Source organism: Canis lupus, chromosome 1 (genome assembly GCF_011100685.1).
Source record: "Canis lupus familiaris isolate Mischka breed German Shepherd chromosome 1, alternate assembly UU_Cfam_GSD_1.0, whole genome shotgun sequence".
NCBI classification, from domain to species: domain Eukaryota; kingdom Metazoa; phylum Chordata; class Mammalia; order Carnivora; family Canidae; genus Canis; species Canis lupus.
This window is the reverse complement of record NC_049222.1, coordinates 72,285,872-72,305,415: the sequence shown is the minus strand read 5'-3', so window position 1 is coordinate 72,305,415 and position 19,544 is coordinate 72,285,872. Positions and strand designations below refer to the sequence as shown.

At 42.2% G+C, this 19,544-nt stretch overlaps 1 protein-coding gene across 49 annotated transcripts in view; it reads left to right on the top strand.

The window, feature by feature from the left end:
- Positions 1-19,544, top strand: part of C1H9orf3 (aminopeptidase O (putative)) — a 332,909-nt gene that overhangs the window by 290,300 nt on the left and 23,065 nt on the right. For 24 of the 49 annotated variants that reach the window (XR_005353979.1, XR_005353984.1, XR_005353986.1 and 21 more), the window contains one exon: positions 887-974. The exons of 18 other annotated variants lie outside the window; for them this stretch is intronic. Coding sequence is in view for 16 of the 31 variants with exons in the window: in XM_038526871.1 (XP_038382799.1) it covers positions 887-974 (88 nt within the window). In the remaining 15 variants the exon portion in view is untranslated. Of the gene's footprint in view, positions 1-886; positions 975-2,745; positions 2,819-17,605; positions 17,667-19,544 lie in introns of those variants that run through there. 7 more of the 49 variants (XR_005354002.1, XR_005353999.1, XR_005353996.1 and 4 more) reach the window with 5 other exon arrangements.

Genomic DNA, 19,544 nt, shown 5'->3' with positions numbered 1-19,544 from the left:
TTTTATAGTTTTATGATTGATATATTTCCTTTTCCCATAGAACTAAAGCATGTTAAGGATGCTATTTTAATTTAATTCTGGGAGTATAATAAGAATAGCATCAGGGGCATGTAGGAAGGGCTAGAAGTGGAAATCCAGGCCTTGTTAACTCTCCTCATTCACCAGCAGCAGCAGGTGGAGGGTGGTTTCTCCTGAGCCCCAGAAGACTGCAAGAGGGGAGAGGAAACCAGGGTCAGGCAACTTTGAGGCCACAGCTTCCCCAGTGAGCTCTGCTTCCCCGAGCCCTTCCCACAGGCTTGTGCCTTTCTGATAGGAATCATCCCTACGTAATCAACAGCCGTTACTTCCCTGTGCTTTGTAAAATTTAATGCCCAGCCTCCTCTGGGTTTTTTTTCCCCCCTTTAGAATTACACTGCTATCAGGAATGATTTTCTGAGAACTAGAGACCAAGGAGGGCTGTATTTCACCAGGTGCAATTCTGCTAATAAAAATGGGTGGTCAGGGGCACCTGGGTGGTTCAGTTGGTTAAGCCTCCGATTCTGGATTCTGGCTCAGGTCATGATCTCAGGGTGATTGGGTCCAGCCCTGTGTTGAGCTCCATGCTCAGTGTAGAGTCTGCCTGAGATGCTTTCTCTCTGCCCCTCTCCCCACCTGTGTGTGTGCTCTCTCTCCCTCTCTCAAATTAATTTTAAAAATCTTAAAAAAAAAAAAAAGAAAAGATCAAACACAAAGCCAAGTTTAATTTTCAGCCTTAGACCACTGTACAGGAATATGATAAGTACTTTATTCTAAAGGAAAAATATCATGGCCCCGGGCACAGGTGTGTTGTTACATTTTGGGTTGCCTCCCACTGCTTGAGGCTGCACATTTTCCATTTCTTCTCCAGAACCTGTCTCCATCCCTGAGATTAGAGAGAAGAACACAGAGCTCTCCTTCACTTACTTCTGACCAGGTGCTCCAAGAGACATCTACTGGTGAGGCATGCTTTCCCATTCTCTCGTTCCCTTTCGGTTACATGTTCATGGAGGTGAGGCCATTCATGACTGAACTACCCGCACCTCAGCCTTCCTCTTTTATTGGGGGGACGGGTGGCAAGGTCTTAATTTTGATATGATCCTTGCTCCTCTCATCCAGTTCAGCTCCACAGACATAATGCCAAAAGAGACCCAAAGATATTAAAAACATTGACCCAAGTGAGGTACACTTGGAAAAAATTGCTTTTTTAATATAGGACATGACAAAGAATTGCCCTTCCTCCCCCAGTGAAGAGTTTGCTTGGAAAAATAAAGCTGGTTGTTTCTCCTTGGAAAACATAATAGTGTGAACTTTGGAAAACATCATAATTGGGCAATTCCATGATAAAGTCTGTGCATCGTGAACAAAAGAAAGCAGTGGCACTGATCTTGGGGACACGTGGATTGCTCCAGCCTCTTAGCCCTTCCTCCTCCAAACGCAGGGCCCTGTGCTGTTCAGGAACTTGGCCAGGTTTAGCACATCTTGGGAGTGAAAGAAGACTCCCCCCAACAACATTGTACCCCTTAAATACTGGAGGAAATAGCCCCAGGAAAAAGAGTGATTTGTGCTAGAAAAATAGAAAATGCAGGGAACTATTCAGAAATAAGTTTGTGCTTTCAATCAGTTACAATGTCGTAATGTAAAATCTGACATGGCCCAATTGTAATTGCAGTGCTGTGTATCCCGAGTCCTCAGCTGTGTATGTTTGGAGGGTGGGGGAGGACACTTCAAAAAACTACAATAAACTGGGCTGTGATCTCACCATATGTGTTGAATTGAACACAACTCTTCTGCTTTTAATGAAGACTTTAGCCTTTAGGGGTAAATAAAACATCACTAAACAGGGATGGCCTGAATATTTTTTACTGGCTGTAATAATTAAAGCCATGAAGAAGGTGGTGGGGTTATGTTACTTATTAACTTGAATCGCTCTTATATTTGATCAAGACGTGGTTGCCCATGGCGTTTTGTTTCATGTTTGTCCTTTGTTTCATTGACATGCCCTGCCCTGGCCTCCGTGGCACTGTAAAAGCAGTGAAGCAGTTAGGAACCAGACCCAAAAGGGCTTTTAGACCTCCTATCCAGATTTCTTCTCAGCTCAGCCTGACGACCCCAACAAACTTCTCAGCCCCTAGAATCAAGCCTGAAATTCCCTATGAAGCTGTGTACTTGGGGACGAGGGGAGGGACCTGGAAGAAAGTCTTCCCTTAGAAGGAAACCAATCAGAGTGCAGGTGTGGCTGAGAGTCTTTAAAGGATGTTTTTATTTTCCTCACATGTTAAGCAGCAGCGGGGTTGATTGTAAGATGAATTTGGAACCCAGATGTATTAGTTTCCTATTGCTGTAATAGATTATCACTAATTCTGGGACTTACTATAGATCATAAATCTGTGTTATCTGGAGGTAAGATGTCCAAAATCAATCTCACTGGGCTAACCTCAAGGTGTCAGGCTTTTTGTCCCTTTCTGGAGGCTCTGTGGGAGAATCTACTTCCTCGCCTGTTCCAGCTTCCAGAGGTCCCCACAGTTCTTGACTTAACGGCTCCTACCTCCACCTTCAAAACCAGCAAGGCTGAGCCAGTCCTTCTCACACTGCTCTCTGGTTCTCTGTTCCCTGCCTGCCTTCTTCACTTATAAAAGGACCTTGTGATTACATTGGGCTCACTTGGATAATCCAGGATCATCCCATCTCTAAATTGGCCGATTAACAACCTTAATTCTCCTTTGCCAGGTAACCTAACGTACTCACAGGTTCCAGGGATTGGGACGTGACCATTATCCTGCTTACCACACTAGAGGTAAAGGTTAGTGAATTGGGAGTTCATAAGGTTAGATAGTAGACAGATACAGGCTGTGTAGCATTAGAAATGCGTTTTCGGAGCTCCTGGATGGCTTAAGAGGCAGCCACCTCTTGATTTTGGCTCAGGTCATGATCTCAGAGTCCTGAGGCTCTTAATCCTGAGAGTCCGCTTCAGGATTCTCTCCCTCTGCCCCTTCCCCTGAGCATACATGTTCTCCTTTTCTTTCTCTCTCAAATAAATGAATCTTTTTTTTTTTTTTAAAGTGGGTTTTCATAGCTTCTTACTAAGGTTTCTTATAACTACTATCTGTAAAAATTACATATATATGTACATGTACACACGGTATAACAGTAGAAAAGGTCATCCATATTTTTGGCTTAAATGAGTTCCTATTTACTATATCTATATATAGATATATACTATATCTAATGTCAGTTACTGAATATAAAGAGAAATTTTAAGTCTGACATACAAATATTTATAATTTTAGTTTTGGGGGAAATGGCATTTCTCTCTTCAAAAGAATGATCCAATTATATTTTTATTGACTTAAGAATAATTGAATTAATTTTTTGTGCTTTAATTATTAACACCTAACTTCATAGGAAAACCTCCAAGAAAAATGATAGTCTATTTTTAACACTATAAACATCCTTTTTGGTGCTCACATCTGTAAAAATTTTACATAGTTTTAAGCATTTTTTGTGTCTTACGTGGCTTTTGTGTGTCCCCTTTACCCAGCCATCTCTTGTAAGGCTCTGGGTGGTGTGTGCTCATGTTTGCAATGCCATGGCAAAGTCAACTGAGATCACAAATGTTTGAAGTTCTCTGGGAGAAAAGTACCGTCTGCATTTGCATAAAGCAGAGCTGCAGTGGTTAAGCTGTCAACAGCTTCCTAGTAGAAAATGTCCCTGAAGTAGATATTACATTTACCTGTAATGGCTTTCTTTGCCTGTGAAATTAATGGTGTAAGGCTTTAAAAAAAAAAAAACAAAAGTGTATTTCACTTGTCTCTTAAAGTTGATCCTATTGTAACAGATTTTCATCATTTTACTTACGAAAATCAGTGCTAATGGGCACAAGATTGAAACTTTGATCTTGCTACAAGACAGGTTACATTAATTCCAAATTGGCTGTGCTGGGTGCTGGAAGTGGGGAGATTGAAAGAAAAGGCAGCGGCCTTCCAGGAGATCAATCACACTGTCATTGTGCACAGCTAGCACTCAGATGGGTGAGAGAATAAAGCCCAGAAAGCATGAGTTGTTGCTGGAAGAATTCTTGAAAAAGGTAGCCCCTGAAGTGATTAGGAGAATCAGAGGGCAGTCCAGGTTGGCATTAGCAATTCCTATCAGTTTGAGTGCAGAAAAAAGTCTGAAGGGCTGAGAGGATTGGAACTGAAACAGTGTATTGAATGATACACATTGGGGCATTACAGGCCACTGTATCAGAGAACAGAGGGGAGAGAAGGCAGGGATCAGAGTTGTACATAATCAAAACTGTCCCGGTGGGGGTGGACATGTAGGTCTGTAATCCAGCTCCCGCCGGCACAAAGAGAGCGAGGCGCGCGGCAGGGAGGGTGGGGAACGGAGAGCTGCTGTGGCGGCAGCTGGTTTACCCATGGTGGGTACTTGGGTAGGGTCACCGGCGTCAGTAACCACAGTGGGTCCCTGAGGACCATGCAGGAGGGTGGGCCGTTGTGAATTCATGCCCAGGACCAGAGTGGGTCCTTATCCCGACAGCGCGCCCACAATTTCCTGATGCCCTTGAGAGCTGGGTAGTTATTTTGGGATTGGAGACAATGAAGTCGCAGTGTTACTGCCCAAGGTCACTAGGTGGGTAGACCCGGGTTCTGGGTGACTTAACAGCTCAAGGTGCCCCTACTGCCTGGTGTTTGTATTCAGAGGGAAGGACGCTGTTTTTAAAGAGAGACGGTCTCACCCCGGCACCAGTCAAGAGACCCCGGTCCGGATGCGGCCCTGTGACACCGGGGGCTGGGGGCGGGGCCGGGGCATCGCCCCCTCCGTGGGAGCCCGGCGCCCCCGCGCCCCGCCCGCGCCCTCCGCCGGGTGACCCCTGCGCCCTGTGCCCCGCGTGGACTGCGAGGCCGCCCTGACACCGCGCGGGAGCGGACCCGACCTGGGGCTTGGCGGCGGGCGCGGGGAAGTCTCGGGCGGGGAGGACGATCACGACTTGCTTCGGTGGAAACTTTCTTGGGTTAGGCGCTCTCGAGGCTTTAGATCCAGGCACTTAAGCACTCCTGGGAGTCCCTAAATGCCTCTTGTTCGTCTTCCCTTTGGGGCCTGCCTGCGCCTTCCTGGTGGGCCCTGGTGCTTGCTTCCCCAGGCGCAGGGCTTCTCGCTTATGATGGAGAGATCGCGCGCACTCGCCCCGGCCCCGGCCCCGGCCCCTAGAGCTTTGTTCAGCCACTGATCGCTGCGCAACCGCCGTAGTCTCCAGAGGGCTAGGTGCTTTACTCCCCCCACCCCAACCCTTCCTAATCTGTTGTCCTTGTGCTTCTAATTAGATCATTCTTTGCTTTTCAGAGACAAACGTGCTCCAGGGACAGAGGTCAGTGTAGTTCTACCCGTCTTTAAACTTAAGTGAAGCTGGTTGAGAGCACGCAGCGAGACCCTTGTATTTAGGGCAGCACGCTGGGCGGGCCCTGTGGAATTGATAGTGGTATTTGGGGATTTGTTTTTGAAAAGCCTTGGCAAGGTGTCACTGCCCCTGCTTTGAGGAGAGGTGGGAGTGCTGTGTGCTGCGCTGGTGGCTCCGTAGCGCTGGCCGGCAGGGGACTGGCTCCACTTAGGAAAGGGGTGGGGGAGGGCAGGTTTCCTAGATATGGCTTCTTTAAAAAAATAAAAATCATAATAATAATTTCATGGGGTAGGGCTATTGATATGACTTCCAAAAGGGGAAATGGTAACTCTAATGATAGCTTGAGCAAGTAGTATTGGAATCAACGGGAAATGAAATCTCTGATGCTGAAAACTAGATCTTCAGTGGAGATACTTTTGTGATGGTATGTGATATTTTATCTTAACTCTTGGTTTTTACCTTTCAATTTAAAACAAAATTGCAAAAAAAAAAAAATTGCAGGTTTGACCTACAGCTTGACAGTGGCTTTTTGCTTTTAAAAGTAAATGTTAAAATAAGTTTGTCAGCGATGAGGCTAATAACAGCATGGGTGCGTGGCTGTTAGATGTTTACCTTTACAAAGCATTTTGATATATTTTGTAAAGTTTCTTTATTGTCTGTCTCAGAATATTTGTTTTATTATCTGAAGGAAAATAACATGGGTTTTTTTCATACTGAAGCTTTTAAAAGTTACACGGAATTATTTTTATGTTCTTACGCATTTGAAAACGTGCGTAAAGCTCATTAATGTTAACATTTAAAGGGAGCAGTTCTGTCTTGTACACAAAGAGATTAACCTAGCTAAGAAAGACTTTAAGGCCATTTAAAGATTTAGATGTTGACTTAGTGGGGAATTTTGGAAGGATAAGTTTGGGGGAAATATATTTTCTCTGAAGGAGTTTTCTTCCTATGTCTCAGTTGCTCACTATGTTTATTTCACTTGCAGAACAAGTATTTGGAAGTCCTTTCTCTATTTTTATGTCCCAGGCACCTAGTCTTCTTAGTTTAAGCATTTAAGAATATCATCTTATTTTCAGGGCTTTCACCTCTTAAAAAAGTTAAATACATTAGAGTTTGAAAGTGTTCCCATTTGGTTTCAGTTGCTTCTTGTTTTCTACTTGTTTTAACTTGAAATTAGTTGATTTTCTTATTAAAAGTGATTAACTTTTTAAATGATTACTACAGTGAAACTAAATTGTGTTCAGATATCTGTCCTATTAACATCTAGAGAGGCAAACAGCTGCCAAACAAAAATCCCATTTTGTAATGAACTAAGGTACTAAATTCATTTTTTATAAGGTGAACAGTTAAGATTTCCTTCATTTAAAAATGGAGAAATTTTCATGCATATCCTAGTAAATGCATGGAATGGAACTAAAAGCTGTACTTACCTGAAATTTTTAAAAACTTAAAATCTATTTGGTGAAAGATAATTGAAAGGGGAAGAGATGTATAAGACATCTTTTGTGCAGCATTTTGGTAGTGGCTGTTTTTATTATTTCTCTACTCCAGTAGTTCACTGCCTTTTTTTTTTTTTTTTTTTTAAATCTTTCACATAAACTTCTGAGTATTCAGTAATTCTTCTGAAATGGATGCAGAGTGCTTTAAAGATCAAGCCAGTACTGGATGGTAAAGTAAGAAGGGACTGTTTTATTTTTCTAACGCATTTTATGGTTATAATTTTACTCATTCTGAAAATTCTAGTGTACATTTAAAATTAGAACAAAGAGTTTAATACCCAGAAGAGCTGTGAATGGACTCATAATTTTCTAGGGAAAGCAGGCCTGATCACATCCCTTTCTGAGGGTTCCTTGGACTTGGGGCCATATTTATCTTTCTGGCTTTATTATGATGTATATCTATCTTTAAGATATGCCTTATACTTGATAAGTAAATTTCCTCAAATCTTTGAAATATTCTGGGTGATGGTGGTTGCAATTTTTGATTTTCTTGTTGGAATCTCTTCTGGTGACCTTTATCTATTGGGATTGCTGTCAGATTGGCAGCAAGAGTAGCGTGTTGTGTGCTGTCGAAATATTCTGGTTGTTTCTGGTGAAGGTGCAAGTCGTTAGGCATTAAAGCTGTTCATATACCTAGGGAACTGAATGCTGGCGTGTGGTGTTTTTCTCCTTGGACCGGCAGGTAGCCATTGAGCTGATGTTACTGTGAACAATTAGCAACCTCCACCCCTACTAGTTAAGAATTGTGCAGATTGCTTACTAGAAAGATGCCCGGGGTAGTTTGTTTGCCTTTTAGTCATGTAATTTATAAACTGTAAGAAAACAGTCCTCCCACATCTCTGTACGCCTCACGTATTCCTCCAAGTGATCTAGAAACATTAATTCTGCAGGAGGGACCAAACTTACAAGTTTAATATATATTTTTTAAACAGTGGTTTTTCTTTTTTCTTTGTTATGTGTAGCTGGCGTGTGTTGGTGTTTTTCCATAGAAATGCTGATATCCTTGTGAAGGGGCATGTCTACCACAGGTTAAACTTTTTTAAGTACAACGTGCAAGGAGAGAGTCTTCACATTTTGTCAATTAGAGGAAAAATGCTACACCTATGACTGCCTTTGTTCTCAAAGCCACTTGAATTGCAGGCTGTGTTGGGACTGGTTTGTACATTGTTTAACTGCTGAGACTAAGACTTCTAATTAGAGTAATTACCGGGTAAGGGCGGACTGGCGGGGCGGGGCGGGGCGGGGCGGGGCGGGGCGGGGGCCAGGGGTGTGGTCGGGCCTGGGCGCCGCGCGCTTGGAACGCCGGCCCGACTGGCGGCGGGGGGCGGGGCGAGGGGCGGGGCGCGGCGCGGGGGGCGGGGCGGGGCGGGCGCGCGCGGCGGGGCAGAAGGCACCGGCGGGCGCCGGGGCAGTCGGAGCGGACTCCAGGCTCGGCCGCGCCCGGACGGCAGCCTCCGTAGGTAAGACTCTTCCCGCCCCGCCCGGCGCGTCTGAGGGCTGCGGGGCCCGGTGCCGTCCTCCGGCGTGCGTTCGTTAGGAGAGGAGAATCGGAGCGGCGTCCTCTCTGTCTGCCACATCCCTCCGCGTCTTCCTCCTCTTACCTCAGTCTTTCCACCAAGCGGGCTTCGCCGTGGTGCCCGCGTGCGCTCCCCGCCGGCGGCCCGATCCGGGGCGTGGGCCCTCGGCGCCCTCAGAGCTTCGCGCGAGCTTCGGGCGCTTTGTAGCAGTTGTAGACTTTCTTTTTTAAGTTGTAGAGATTTTAACCCGCCGGGGTGTCCGAGGGCCGGGCGTCCCTGTCGTGTGGCGTGGTCTACTTAGCAAGCCTTCAAGGAAGAAAGACCGGTAAACAAAGTGCGTTCTGAAACAAAGTGCGCGCGAGAAAGCTATTCAAAGTGCAGATGCATCAGGAAAAGAATAACAGATTACTGCTTCTGGCGGAGCCGCCTTTAGAAATGTTCCACAGGTTAACTTCGTCTCTAGAGAACTGTTCTCCTTTTCCTCTTCTGTCAAGGGTGTGTGCTGATCTACAGGGGTTCTGGTCTTGGCTCTTAATTCCTGGCAAAACGTTCATGCATGGAAATGTAGACTTAATGCTACACTGCTAATTCAGACCCCCCCCCCCCAAAAAAAAAGCGCTACATTTTAAACTTTGACTCTAAAGGGAAGTTTGTTTGGGTTGCCCAGGACGGAGCAGCCTGTTCCTTTTTTATTTCCGTCTCAGCTATTACTTACAAAGCTCCGAGATGAGAGACCCTACATTGTGAAATCAGCAGAGAAGTGGCTCTCAACCTGTGAGGTTGCCTTCAGTCGTTTTAAAATCTGTGTATCCATTTTTCATCTGGGGGGAATCCGTGATCACTGGTTTTTCAAAAAGTCAAGCTTCACTTTTAGTACAGACTGTGTAGATTATAATTGTGCTGTAACTTAGATATATAGTAAAAGAAAAATAGCAAAAATTTTGTTAAAGTGTGGAAAATAAATACTATCCTTAAAAGTATTTTTAGTTTCAATTATATAAAGAAAATATTTAGAAATCTATATAATAAAAACCATGTTTCATTGCCATCTCTTTTTTTGTAAAAATGAATTCCAACTTAATTTATATGGATAATTTCGGATACTAAGGGGAGGAAAAGTTCGCTCTTCCAATGGACTATTTTCCATTAAGATTGAAAAAACAAAACTTAGAAATGTCTTAACATTTCCTGTAATTCCTGTAACTTCCGAAAGTTGTTCTGAGCCCAATTTAAAGTGTATTATTCCAATAAAATAATAGTTTTCTTAAAAAATGAGCATGTTGCACATACATAAAGGAGATAGACTGCTGAAACTTAACTACAATTTTTATGAAATTTCTTTAGGAGTTTATTAGGAATAGCATGTACATTCTTGAGATTTTAGGTTGGCACTAGAAAGCACATCGTAGGTTTAATCATGTTCATGCCAACACCTATTAGTAAGATGTTGGTAGGTCTCTGACTTACCAGGATTTTAGATCCATGGTTAGTAACTATCTGTTTGCATCCTTGAAGACTTACTTCTGTTGGATTGACTCTCAAGTACTTGAACTCACATGAGAAAATATTTTTGTGGCAGCAAACAAAACTGCATTTCAGATGTCCCGTTCCGGTATCAGCCTGAGGCTGCTCTGAGGCATAAGTCCCAGCTGGAGCTCATAGTAGTTCTAAGATTATTATGCAGAAACTCTCCTAGCAGTAATGTGGACATTTTGCTCCCAAAGGAGCATTTTTATAAAACTTACTGTTTTAGTTTGTTTAGTTGGAAATGGTTTCTGTCGTGATGGGAAATACATTAATGCGTGAATTATTCAACCATTTGTACATTGCATGCAATTTGGGGGTAAACAAATCTGGCATCACTCACATCCATGGGTTTTATGGTTTTGTTTCCCATTCACTTGTTTGTTTCGCCTTCTTACATAATGTGCATTTTCTTCATTAAAGAATACTGGCCTAGTAGGAGCTTTCATTCCCTTCAGGTGCACTGCTGTTGTGGTGAAGGAGAGAGACAAGAAGTTGAAAATGGAGCAAACATTTCTTGAAAGTACTTGAAACTTGTTCTCTTTCTCTTGAAGTTCTTAAATCTATATCTTTTTCAATAATACGAATTGCTCTAAGTGTCAAAGTGACCCTCACCAAGTTAATCCTTTGCTCTGTTCCTCATAAAACTTTCCAGAGTTAATCCCAGATATAAAATGTCTGGACTCAAATCCAGAACTGTGTAGAATTTGAGTGAAATGTGACTCACAAGCTTTATGTACATTAAGTTATTCTGTGAAATAAGCCTCAGCCGTTGGACAGTCAATGGAACCATACTCTCAACGTATTTTTATTAAGTAAACACAACTTTATTGTTTTATTGCCCACACTCACTCATGCAGCTTGACTCCTCACCCTCGTCTTCCCCACCCCCACCATGCCTCCCTAGTTGTGGTTAGCTATACGTATATTTAGGGATATGTCTCCTTGTCAGCTTTTTGACAAAAACCACAACACATTGTAGACATGTGGTGGAAGTCATGCTTTGTTTGGATTTGGTGGAAAATATAGAAAGAATATTAGAAAATAAAGGTTAACCAAAAGATATTTCTATTGTTTTAACTATGTGCCTGTGAAGAAGAAAAGGCAGGAACTAGGAGTGATGGAATGTTAGCATTCTAGACCAGAATAAATACCCAAGAATGAAATCTGTTTATAAATTATGTTCTGTGCTTAAAAACAACTTCGAGTGTGTGTGTCTCTATCCCCACCTGAGTTGATGTCTAAGCTGAGGCCAGTGGTGACTTGGTTTATCTGTCCTCCTGTTTCTGGTCTTTTTCTCAACTTACAGTCTTGTTAGTATCATTGTCTCTAAGATGCTTTTGTGGCTTACTTTCTTTTTAGGGGGTAATTTTGATAACTTGGGAAAACTTGATCTTGAATAGCAAGTTTTAATAAGATTGGAAAGCAAAAGGGCGGGTCTCTTAGACGTACTATCAAGTTTTTGCACATAGAGGAGGATGGGTTGTTGCAGCTCCTCATACAATTTATTAGTTCTTTAACAACATTATAGAGCCATCATTTTGTTGAAAATAGTCGATTGCAATTGCAGAGGCATTTCAATTACTTTACCATTAGCTTTTGAAATAAGAATCCTCTACCACACCTATTATTACACAGAATGCTTGTAAAACTTCTTAAATTGGTGTATTTGAACATGGGTATTTTTTTAGTTTTAGTCTAGAACTGAGAATCACTTTTGGCTAGAGTTTTCGTTTGTAGCTATGTTTTCTTGTAGTAGGTTGAAGTCGCCAAATCATTGACTGACAACTATTTTTGCAGTCATTCATACTATACCACCTCCACCTACTATATTGGACATTAAGTCTTTTGTTTGAATTTGATAAGCGTGTATGTCAGGCCTAGGGTAGATGGCACAAGAAATGAGCGGTATCAGCTTCCAGTCCATAAGGAGTTGCCTTAAACTTTTTACAGAAATTAAAATAGAGTTTTATATGAACTCCTCGCTATTCTTTGTTTAAATTTAAGAGGATCCTGCTTTTGTCCATAAGGTAAGAGTTATTATCAATAAGAGTTTAGTATTTTTCCCCATTTGTTAACTACTTGTTGTTTAGAGGAAAAAAATGTTTTTAGACAATGTTCCCAAGGGTTACGTACATTTGTGCTTACGAACACCGTTTGTGCACAGAATAGGAATAGGCATGGAATAGATCCCTCTTAACTAGGAACAGAGCCCTCTTAACTAGGATTGTAGGGCTACATGAAGTATATTCAATCAAATGTTACAAAGGGGTGTCTAAAGTTGACACAGTTATTTACTAAAGTATTTAATTTTTAATAGTAATGCCACACAGACTATCTGATTTTGACATTTTGGAGGTAATATAGGAAGTGAAGGAAAGAAGAGAAAAATTCTGAGTTTGAATGAAAATTGTAATTTACTGTTTTTTTCTCTTGAAAAAAACATTTGATAGTTCATTTAGGTTGTAAATGACAACATGAAAATCTGAGCATGCAGCTGTGTGAGGCAATGCTTTGTATATGCAAAGCATTTGGAAAATGTAGGATTCCAGAAATTTTTGAGTGTTGCATGCACAGAACCAATGCCTTATATTTAATGGTGTTAGCATTCATCTTTATGCAGAAGCATTGAAATCTGAAATTTTGAGATATGTATTTTCAAATATTGCTATGACTTAAGCGTAGAGAGATGCCAGCAGAATTCTTGTGACACTAGTGCTAGGGACTCTGCCTGTACTAACTCTGGACCTCTCTATAACCCCACCCCACCCCCAGTTTCCAGGTAGCTCAGCACTTTGGTAGAGCATGTGCTTTAATCATTTATGCATTTCAGTGCTTAAATTAGCTTGCAGTATTGAATTTCTTCATAAAGTAGATCTTCTCTCCATTAAAGTAAATTATTGGGAAATGTTTTTGACATGATTTAAGAAAAATAGTTCACTTCAGCTGGAGGCAGGAAAAACAAAGAAAAGACCAGGCGGTTCATATACTGTACTTCTGAACCATGGGTTGGTTTTGGTACTTCCAAAAGTGACGATCATAGAGACTAAGATGCCATCATTAGCACATAGTGTCTGACATAACTTACAGGTATGGATCATTCTCATGTTCTCACATTAGATAAGGGTCACATTTTCCTGTGCAAACTTAATTTCCCTAACTTTTATAAAAGGTATAACCCACCCAAACTATATACTGACATAAAGCATATTATTTAAACTACATAAAATCCAGTCCTCTTGTCAACTTTCATAACCATGTGTATGTTAATGGTTTATGTCGTTACACATTTTGGAAAATGAATCTTTGTAAACACTCACGTTGAAAATTCACAGCCAGAGTGCTTAGGATCTTCATGTTTGCTTCCCTTGCCCAGAAACCTGCCAGATCATTATTGATTTGGGGCCAGAAGGAGACAATTCCTGATCTGAATTTTATGCTTCTCAAGAAATCATGACTCATGAAGAAAAAACTATCAATTCCTAAATGATCAGTCCATTCACTCTACCATGACATTAATGACATTTTCAATGTAGGGCTCATTTAAAGCTTTCTAAAGAATTTGGAACACTTGAAAGTATCAGAGAATACTAACTTTTCTTGTATTTGCAGATTTTTTAAACAGGAGGCTTTATTTCCTTAAAGTTAATGCTCTTACCTAAATTAATAATATTGTATTTAATAACTGATGTATTTATTTTGAGTAAGAGTAGATGTTTTATGAGGTAGAGTTTCTAACTACTTATAAGTAGTAATGTTTTGTAACTGAAAATTCTAGTTGCATACTAATTTACAACCCCTTTAAGTCCAACAAGTGAACACCTTTATTGTGAAAACTGTCAGCTGGTTTTGTATATCAGATTATAGACATGATATGTAACCAGGTGATGGAATACTATGCAACTGTTGAAAAGAATGAGGTGGTGGGGGCACCTGGGTGGCTCAGTGGTTGAGTATCTGCCTTTGGCTTAGGTCTTGATCTCGGGTCCAGGAATTGAGTTCCACATCAGGCTTCCTGTGAAGAGCCTGCTTCTCCCTCTGCCTGTATCTCTGCCTCTCTCTCTCTCTCATGAATAAGTAAATAAAATATTTTAATAATTAATTAAATAGAATGAGGTGGAACTCTTTCTGTAGTATGGTAAGATAGCAAGAAATATATGTGAGGGGAGTTTAATGTTGTTTTGTTTTGTTTTGTTTTGTTTTTTATGATAGAGGCAGAGACACAGGCAGAGGGAGAAGCAGGCTCCATGCCGGGAGCCCGATGTGGGACTCGATCCCAGGACTCCGGGATCGCGCCCAGGGCCAGAGGCAGGCACTAAACCGCTGAGCCACTCAGGGATCCCAGTGTATTTTTGTTTCCCAAAATGTTTCCCCAATTTTTTTCCATGTGAAATGAATTATATGAATATTTGCTTCTGCTTGAATTTTCTTTCTAAAATTTGATTACAGACATACTCCCAAAGATGTGTGATAATCAAAAAGAACTGTGCTGGATAAATATGTCTGTTGATTGCTTAATGTATTTTGAAAGAAATTATTTTCACTTTTAATGATTTTACTTGGTGATTTTCATGTGTTGGTAAATCAAGTTTGTGTCCACAGAATAATAGGAATTGTGACTTCTTATGTTTGGGAGTTCTTTAAAATGTATTAAGTTTTCATTTTAGCATGTAGAGGATGGTTCTTTTTATAGGTTTTGTTTAGTTTTCAGTGCGATTCAAACCAATTGTTTTTTTTCTATACAAGCTACTAGGAATAGGAATATTTTAATTATATCATGATATCTTGACAACAGCTCTTAGGCAGACACTTGCCTGTGTACATATTATTAAATTCATTTTTGTCACTTTAAAAGGTTTATCATTAAGAAAGTGACTGATGACAGATGATCATATATATACCTACATTGATGTGAATACCATAGTTCTGGCTCGTGTTTGGGGTCCGTAAGGTCAGCTTCACTGGGGTTCTGATACTCTGATCAGGGTTTTGTGTGTCTTTTGGGGTTGTAAGGAAGGAGAGTTCTTAAGTTTTGAGAAATTTTTTATTGTATACCCCATTTCAAAAGTCATCATATGAAAATTTATATAGCTTAGAGATTTTTATTTATTTTATTTGGGGTCAAAGCACCATCTGAAAGATGATTTGTTAAGGCTTCATCTTGTGTTCTATAGTCCGTTCCTGTTGCTTTTAATGAGTAAAGTACGTGAAGGGGCATTGTTTGTTCTCACGCTGTGGACTCTGGGGGCACCTGAGGCTATGTAGTGTGTGTTTTCTGGGAAGAGTAGAAAAGAATTTATTAGACTTTGGGGAAATTATAAAAAAGACTTTTTGTATCTCTGGGATTACCTTTTTAATCCAAGGGGCAAAGAACCGCTGTCTCTATTGTGCCTCTATGCCCAAAAGCCTGTGACTTTGAAAGGTCAGCTGCTTTAGTTCTGTTGAATTTCAGCCAGCAAGTCTCCAGCATACAGGAGAATTTGATTTTTCTCCCTCCCCCATTTCTTCTGTTTTTGTTCAGTGTAAACAGTTCCTGCTGTAGTAACATAGACAAATATAGCAGAGAATGCTTTTCTGGAAGAAGAATGCTCCCTAAGCATTTTTTAACCATTTTTGGGAAGAATTGATCTTTCTGTGTATTTCAGACAGACTGAAGGAGGGAGGCTGTTGCTGTAAATTGCAGTGACATCATATGTATTGCCCCCATTGATCCGCTTTTAGTCTCCAGCCAGGATAAAAGGAAATGGCAGTGGGGAGGAAGCATGCTTCATTTAGGCACAGATCCAGAGTGATAATGGGGTAATAATAGAACTCACGCCACTGTTGGTCGGTGGCTGTCTTAGTCCCAGGCTCATTCCCCATCTGGGGAGCCTCCCGGAGACTTCCTCTCCTCCGTGTGCGTTTGTGTGGCTGCAGCAGGCCAGCTGGGCTGGGAGGGGAGGTGCCTGCCTTTGGAGGGCTGCAGGCAGTGGGGCTTGGACGTTGGCGGTGCCTGGTTTCTCATGTTGAGTCCTGCTTTGGAAGGTCAGTAGTGGGATGCATTGGTGACATATTCTGATGGAAGCGATGAGCTGGCCTTTTCTGTGTCCTGTTCATGGCAGACATGGTGGAGGGGCTCTGTTGCGTGGGTGGTCCTCTGGGAGGCAGGAGTGAGTGATGCCCTGTGACAGCAGTAAGGGGCTTCTAGAAGAATCGGGTTTGTTTGCTTTTTTGTTGCTTGTAGACTAAGGAGGGTGGCTTTGGAAAATTCTTATTTTCTTTCTAAGAGCCTGTGTGGAAACTCTTTAAAACCATGCAGAGTTATGTGGCTTCCCTCAGCTCTTAAGTTGACTGGGAAAAATACCAGGTAGACTTCTTTCTTTGTATATTTCTGGGTAATCAGCAACTATGGAATCTTCCAGCAAGAATACAGACCTCTAAATCCTTAACAAATAGCATTTGTATTGACTGATCTCCTTTAGCATTTTACGTTTTGTACTCAAGTTTCACAGTGTCGTGTTGTCTTTCCCGCACAAAGTACGCGCATGACTCTGGCGCACCCCAGTCTTATTTTGTCTAAGTTTCTGAGGCCAATGAATTTTTAAAATACTGAGGTGGTCTCCCTATGGAAAAATAATCACCCCGTCATGAATTCCTTGTTTGTGTAAAGGAAGGAACCTTCTGTTCCTGTCACTGTTAAACTGTGGGCGTGAGCACCATTAGACCCTCAGAAATAAAGGCAGGTTCTTTATATTTAGAGGAGCTGCTTTCTCAGGAGATAATGCTCTGAACCATATCCTTTATTTTTCTTAATCACCTCATAGTGTGACGGAAGCTCTCAGTACTTATGCATTAAAACACAGTTGGCCTAGAAGCCATGTGAAATTTAATTTGATTTCTTTGTGGGTGGGAGTGGAATGACCCACACAACACTTCTCATTGCTGTTGTGCCAGCTGCTGGGGCGGGGGCGGTGCGGCACCGCATTTGAGCACATTTGCTGGTGTACTGTCTCCACTGCTGTGCAAACATTTTGGTTTATGACATAGCCCTTCTTTTTCATTGTAGGGTGGCTTTACAGGGAGTAAATGTTTATTTTACAAAGAGAAATGTACTATATTAAAGTGAGCTACTTACCACGTTTTTGCTTTAATATCGTCTTTTCGGGGGGGTCTGTAACATCATGTAAAAAATTTCTTTGTGAATGAAAGTTTTATTGTTTGTATATTAGAATAGCACTTGATTGCTGATTTTCTCAACTTTGCTCATTGTTTAGAAACTGCATTTTTCCTGGTGAATTAGAAGAGCCACAGTTGGAAGCCAGATGGCTACAGGTTGTTTACTAAGGGCGAGAAATTTCTCCAGGTCCTCCCTGAAGCATAGAGCTAGCAGAGCTCCTGGCTTTGGGAGAAACGGCCTAGAGTCCGTTTGGACCCTCGTTGCCTTCTGCCCTCTCTGAACAGACCAACTCTCTGCCTGGGTGGGGGCCTGTCGGGGGGAGCTCTGTGGCCGGCCACGTGGCTTACTCTCTGCCTCCCCCAGCCCTCAGGCTTTGACGCCCCCCTCCAGTCCATCTCAAGAGGCGGGGGGCTTGGCTTTAAATATTTTTCCATCATGGAAAATTTGAGGAGGACAAAGGCTTTCAGTGATCCTTTGGTTTTGTTTCTCTTTGCAGATGTGTGACCTTTCTGCTTAGAAGCAAAACTTAGATATGAAAGTATGAACCAGATATTTTGGTAGGTTCATGTGCTCATAATTCTTCAGCTTTAAGCTGGAGTTGTGTTTGTTGGTTAAACCCAACTGGGGGGCAGCCCAGGTGGCTCAGCAGTTTAGTGCCGCCTTCAGCCCAGGGTCTGATCCTGGAGATCCGGCATCGAGTCCCACATTGGGCTCCCTGCATGGAGCCTGCCTGTGTCTCTGCCTCTCGCTTCTCTTTCTCTGTGTGTCTCTCATGAATAAAAAAATCGTAAAAAACAAAACAAAACAAAAAACACCCAACTGGGGTAAGTTAAGGACCAAATGAATCATCTTACTCAAGGGTTTCTTTCCTTTGTGAGTCTCTCTAGTTTAAATCCAATCCCAAACTTGAGTTCTAACAGTAGGCCTCTATAAGTGCGCACACACAATAGGGACACACAATGCTCTCCTTCCCTGTAACTCTGCAGATTGGCAGGGCTGGTTCCTACTGTATTTAGTTAGGCAGCAGAGCTGACACCCCCAGCTGATGGGTGTCCTGGGCTCCATTAGGTGGTGGGCCCTTCCTCAGAAGTTGTCTTCCTGCATTCAGTATGGTGTTGACATTGAGCTGTTGCTCCTGGAGTTGGCTAGCTCTGGAAGTGCTGTGGACCAGTTTTGAGAGTGCCCTTCGGGGTACAGGGCTGGATGGGCCCCTGATGCAGTCTTGGGGCTCTCCTCTCTATGGCCCCTGTGGAGGCAGAAGCCAGGCCAGGCCACCACCACATGGTGAGGGCTGCTGGGGCACACTTTGTAAAGGGCAGTAGTGAGGTGAGGGAGAGAGACCATAATGGGGGAGAAAGACCAGCCCTGGAAGGAGAGTTCAAGTGCAGGAGGACAATTGGGGAATGACCTAAAGGGACCTGCAGGATGTACTTAAGGCCAGGGCTGAAGGATTAGCCTCCAGGAGAGAAGGGCCCCTCTTGGAACACAGGAAAGAAAGATCCAGAAAGGGAAGCTGCAGGATGCTGTCGGTGGGAAGGAGAGCTGAGGGAGCCTGGGTGCCAGGCAGGGCCTGAGGAGATTGCTTGTGGTATGAGCTGATGAGGCTCCCTAGAGGCTGCTGGCCCTAGATGTGGGCTATTTTATAAACAGCAAATTTTTGAAAAATATAAAAGCCTCATGTGTCTGAAACTATAAAAAATGAAAAACTGACATGGTTACTGGTTGTTATATAGTGATTTGATATCTTAAAACATCTTAAAGGCACATGACTTATAATGAAAGAAAATGAAGTGTTAGCTGTTCTTTGAGCCCTTCTATAGGACCTCGTGTCAGCTGGTTGTAACCCTCTATTTTTGTTGAAGGCACCTTGTTTCAATCCTGTCAGCCCTGGAGAGAGGATCCACAGTGTTGACTCTAATAAGGTGGATGAAGTGATGTTATAAAATAAGAATGCCCAGGAATCAAGTGATACACATCCATGTTTGTCTGTAGAAAGTGGGAGTTTTATTATCCCTTAGAAGAATGAGATGAGAAAATACAAAAACTGCTTCCATTGTGAAATTACCTGGTGAATATTGTGTGTGCTGTCTACCCAGTGTTGCTCCATGTACATTTTGGGAAGAGTGTATATGGGGGGGGGGGGGGGGGGGGGGGGGGCAGAGAACACACCTGGGGGCAAAAAGGTAGGTAGTGAGAGAACCAATGATTTTTAAATTTTCTTTTAAAGTAACAAAGTGGGGATTAAAATCCAGGTGGTGATATGAATATTCTGTTGATCTAGCATTGACTTGTAGACCTGTAAAATCGAGTTAGCTGACAGGGATTATCGGGCCATAAGCAGGGATAGAGAAAAGCTAAATGTAGAGAGAATAATGGAATTCAGAGTAATAATTTTATTTTATTTTATTTTTAAAAAACATTTATTTATTCATGAG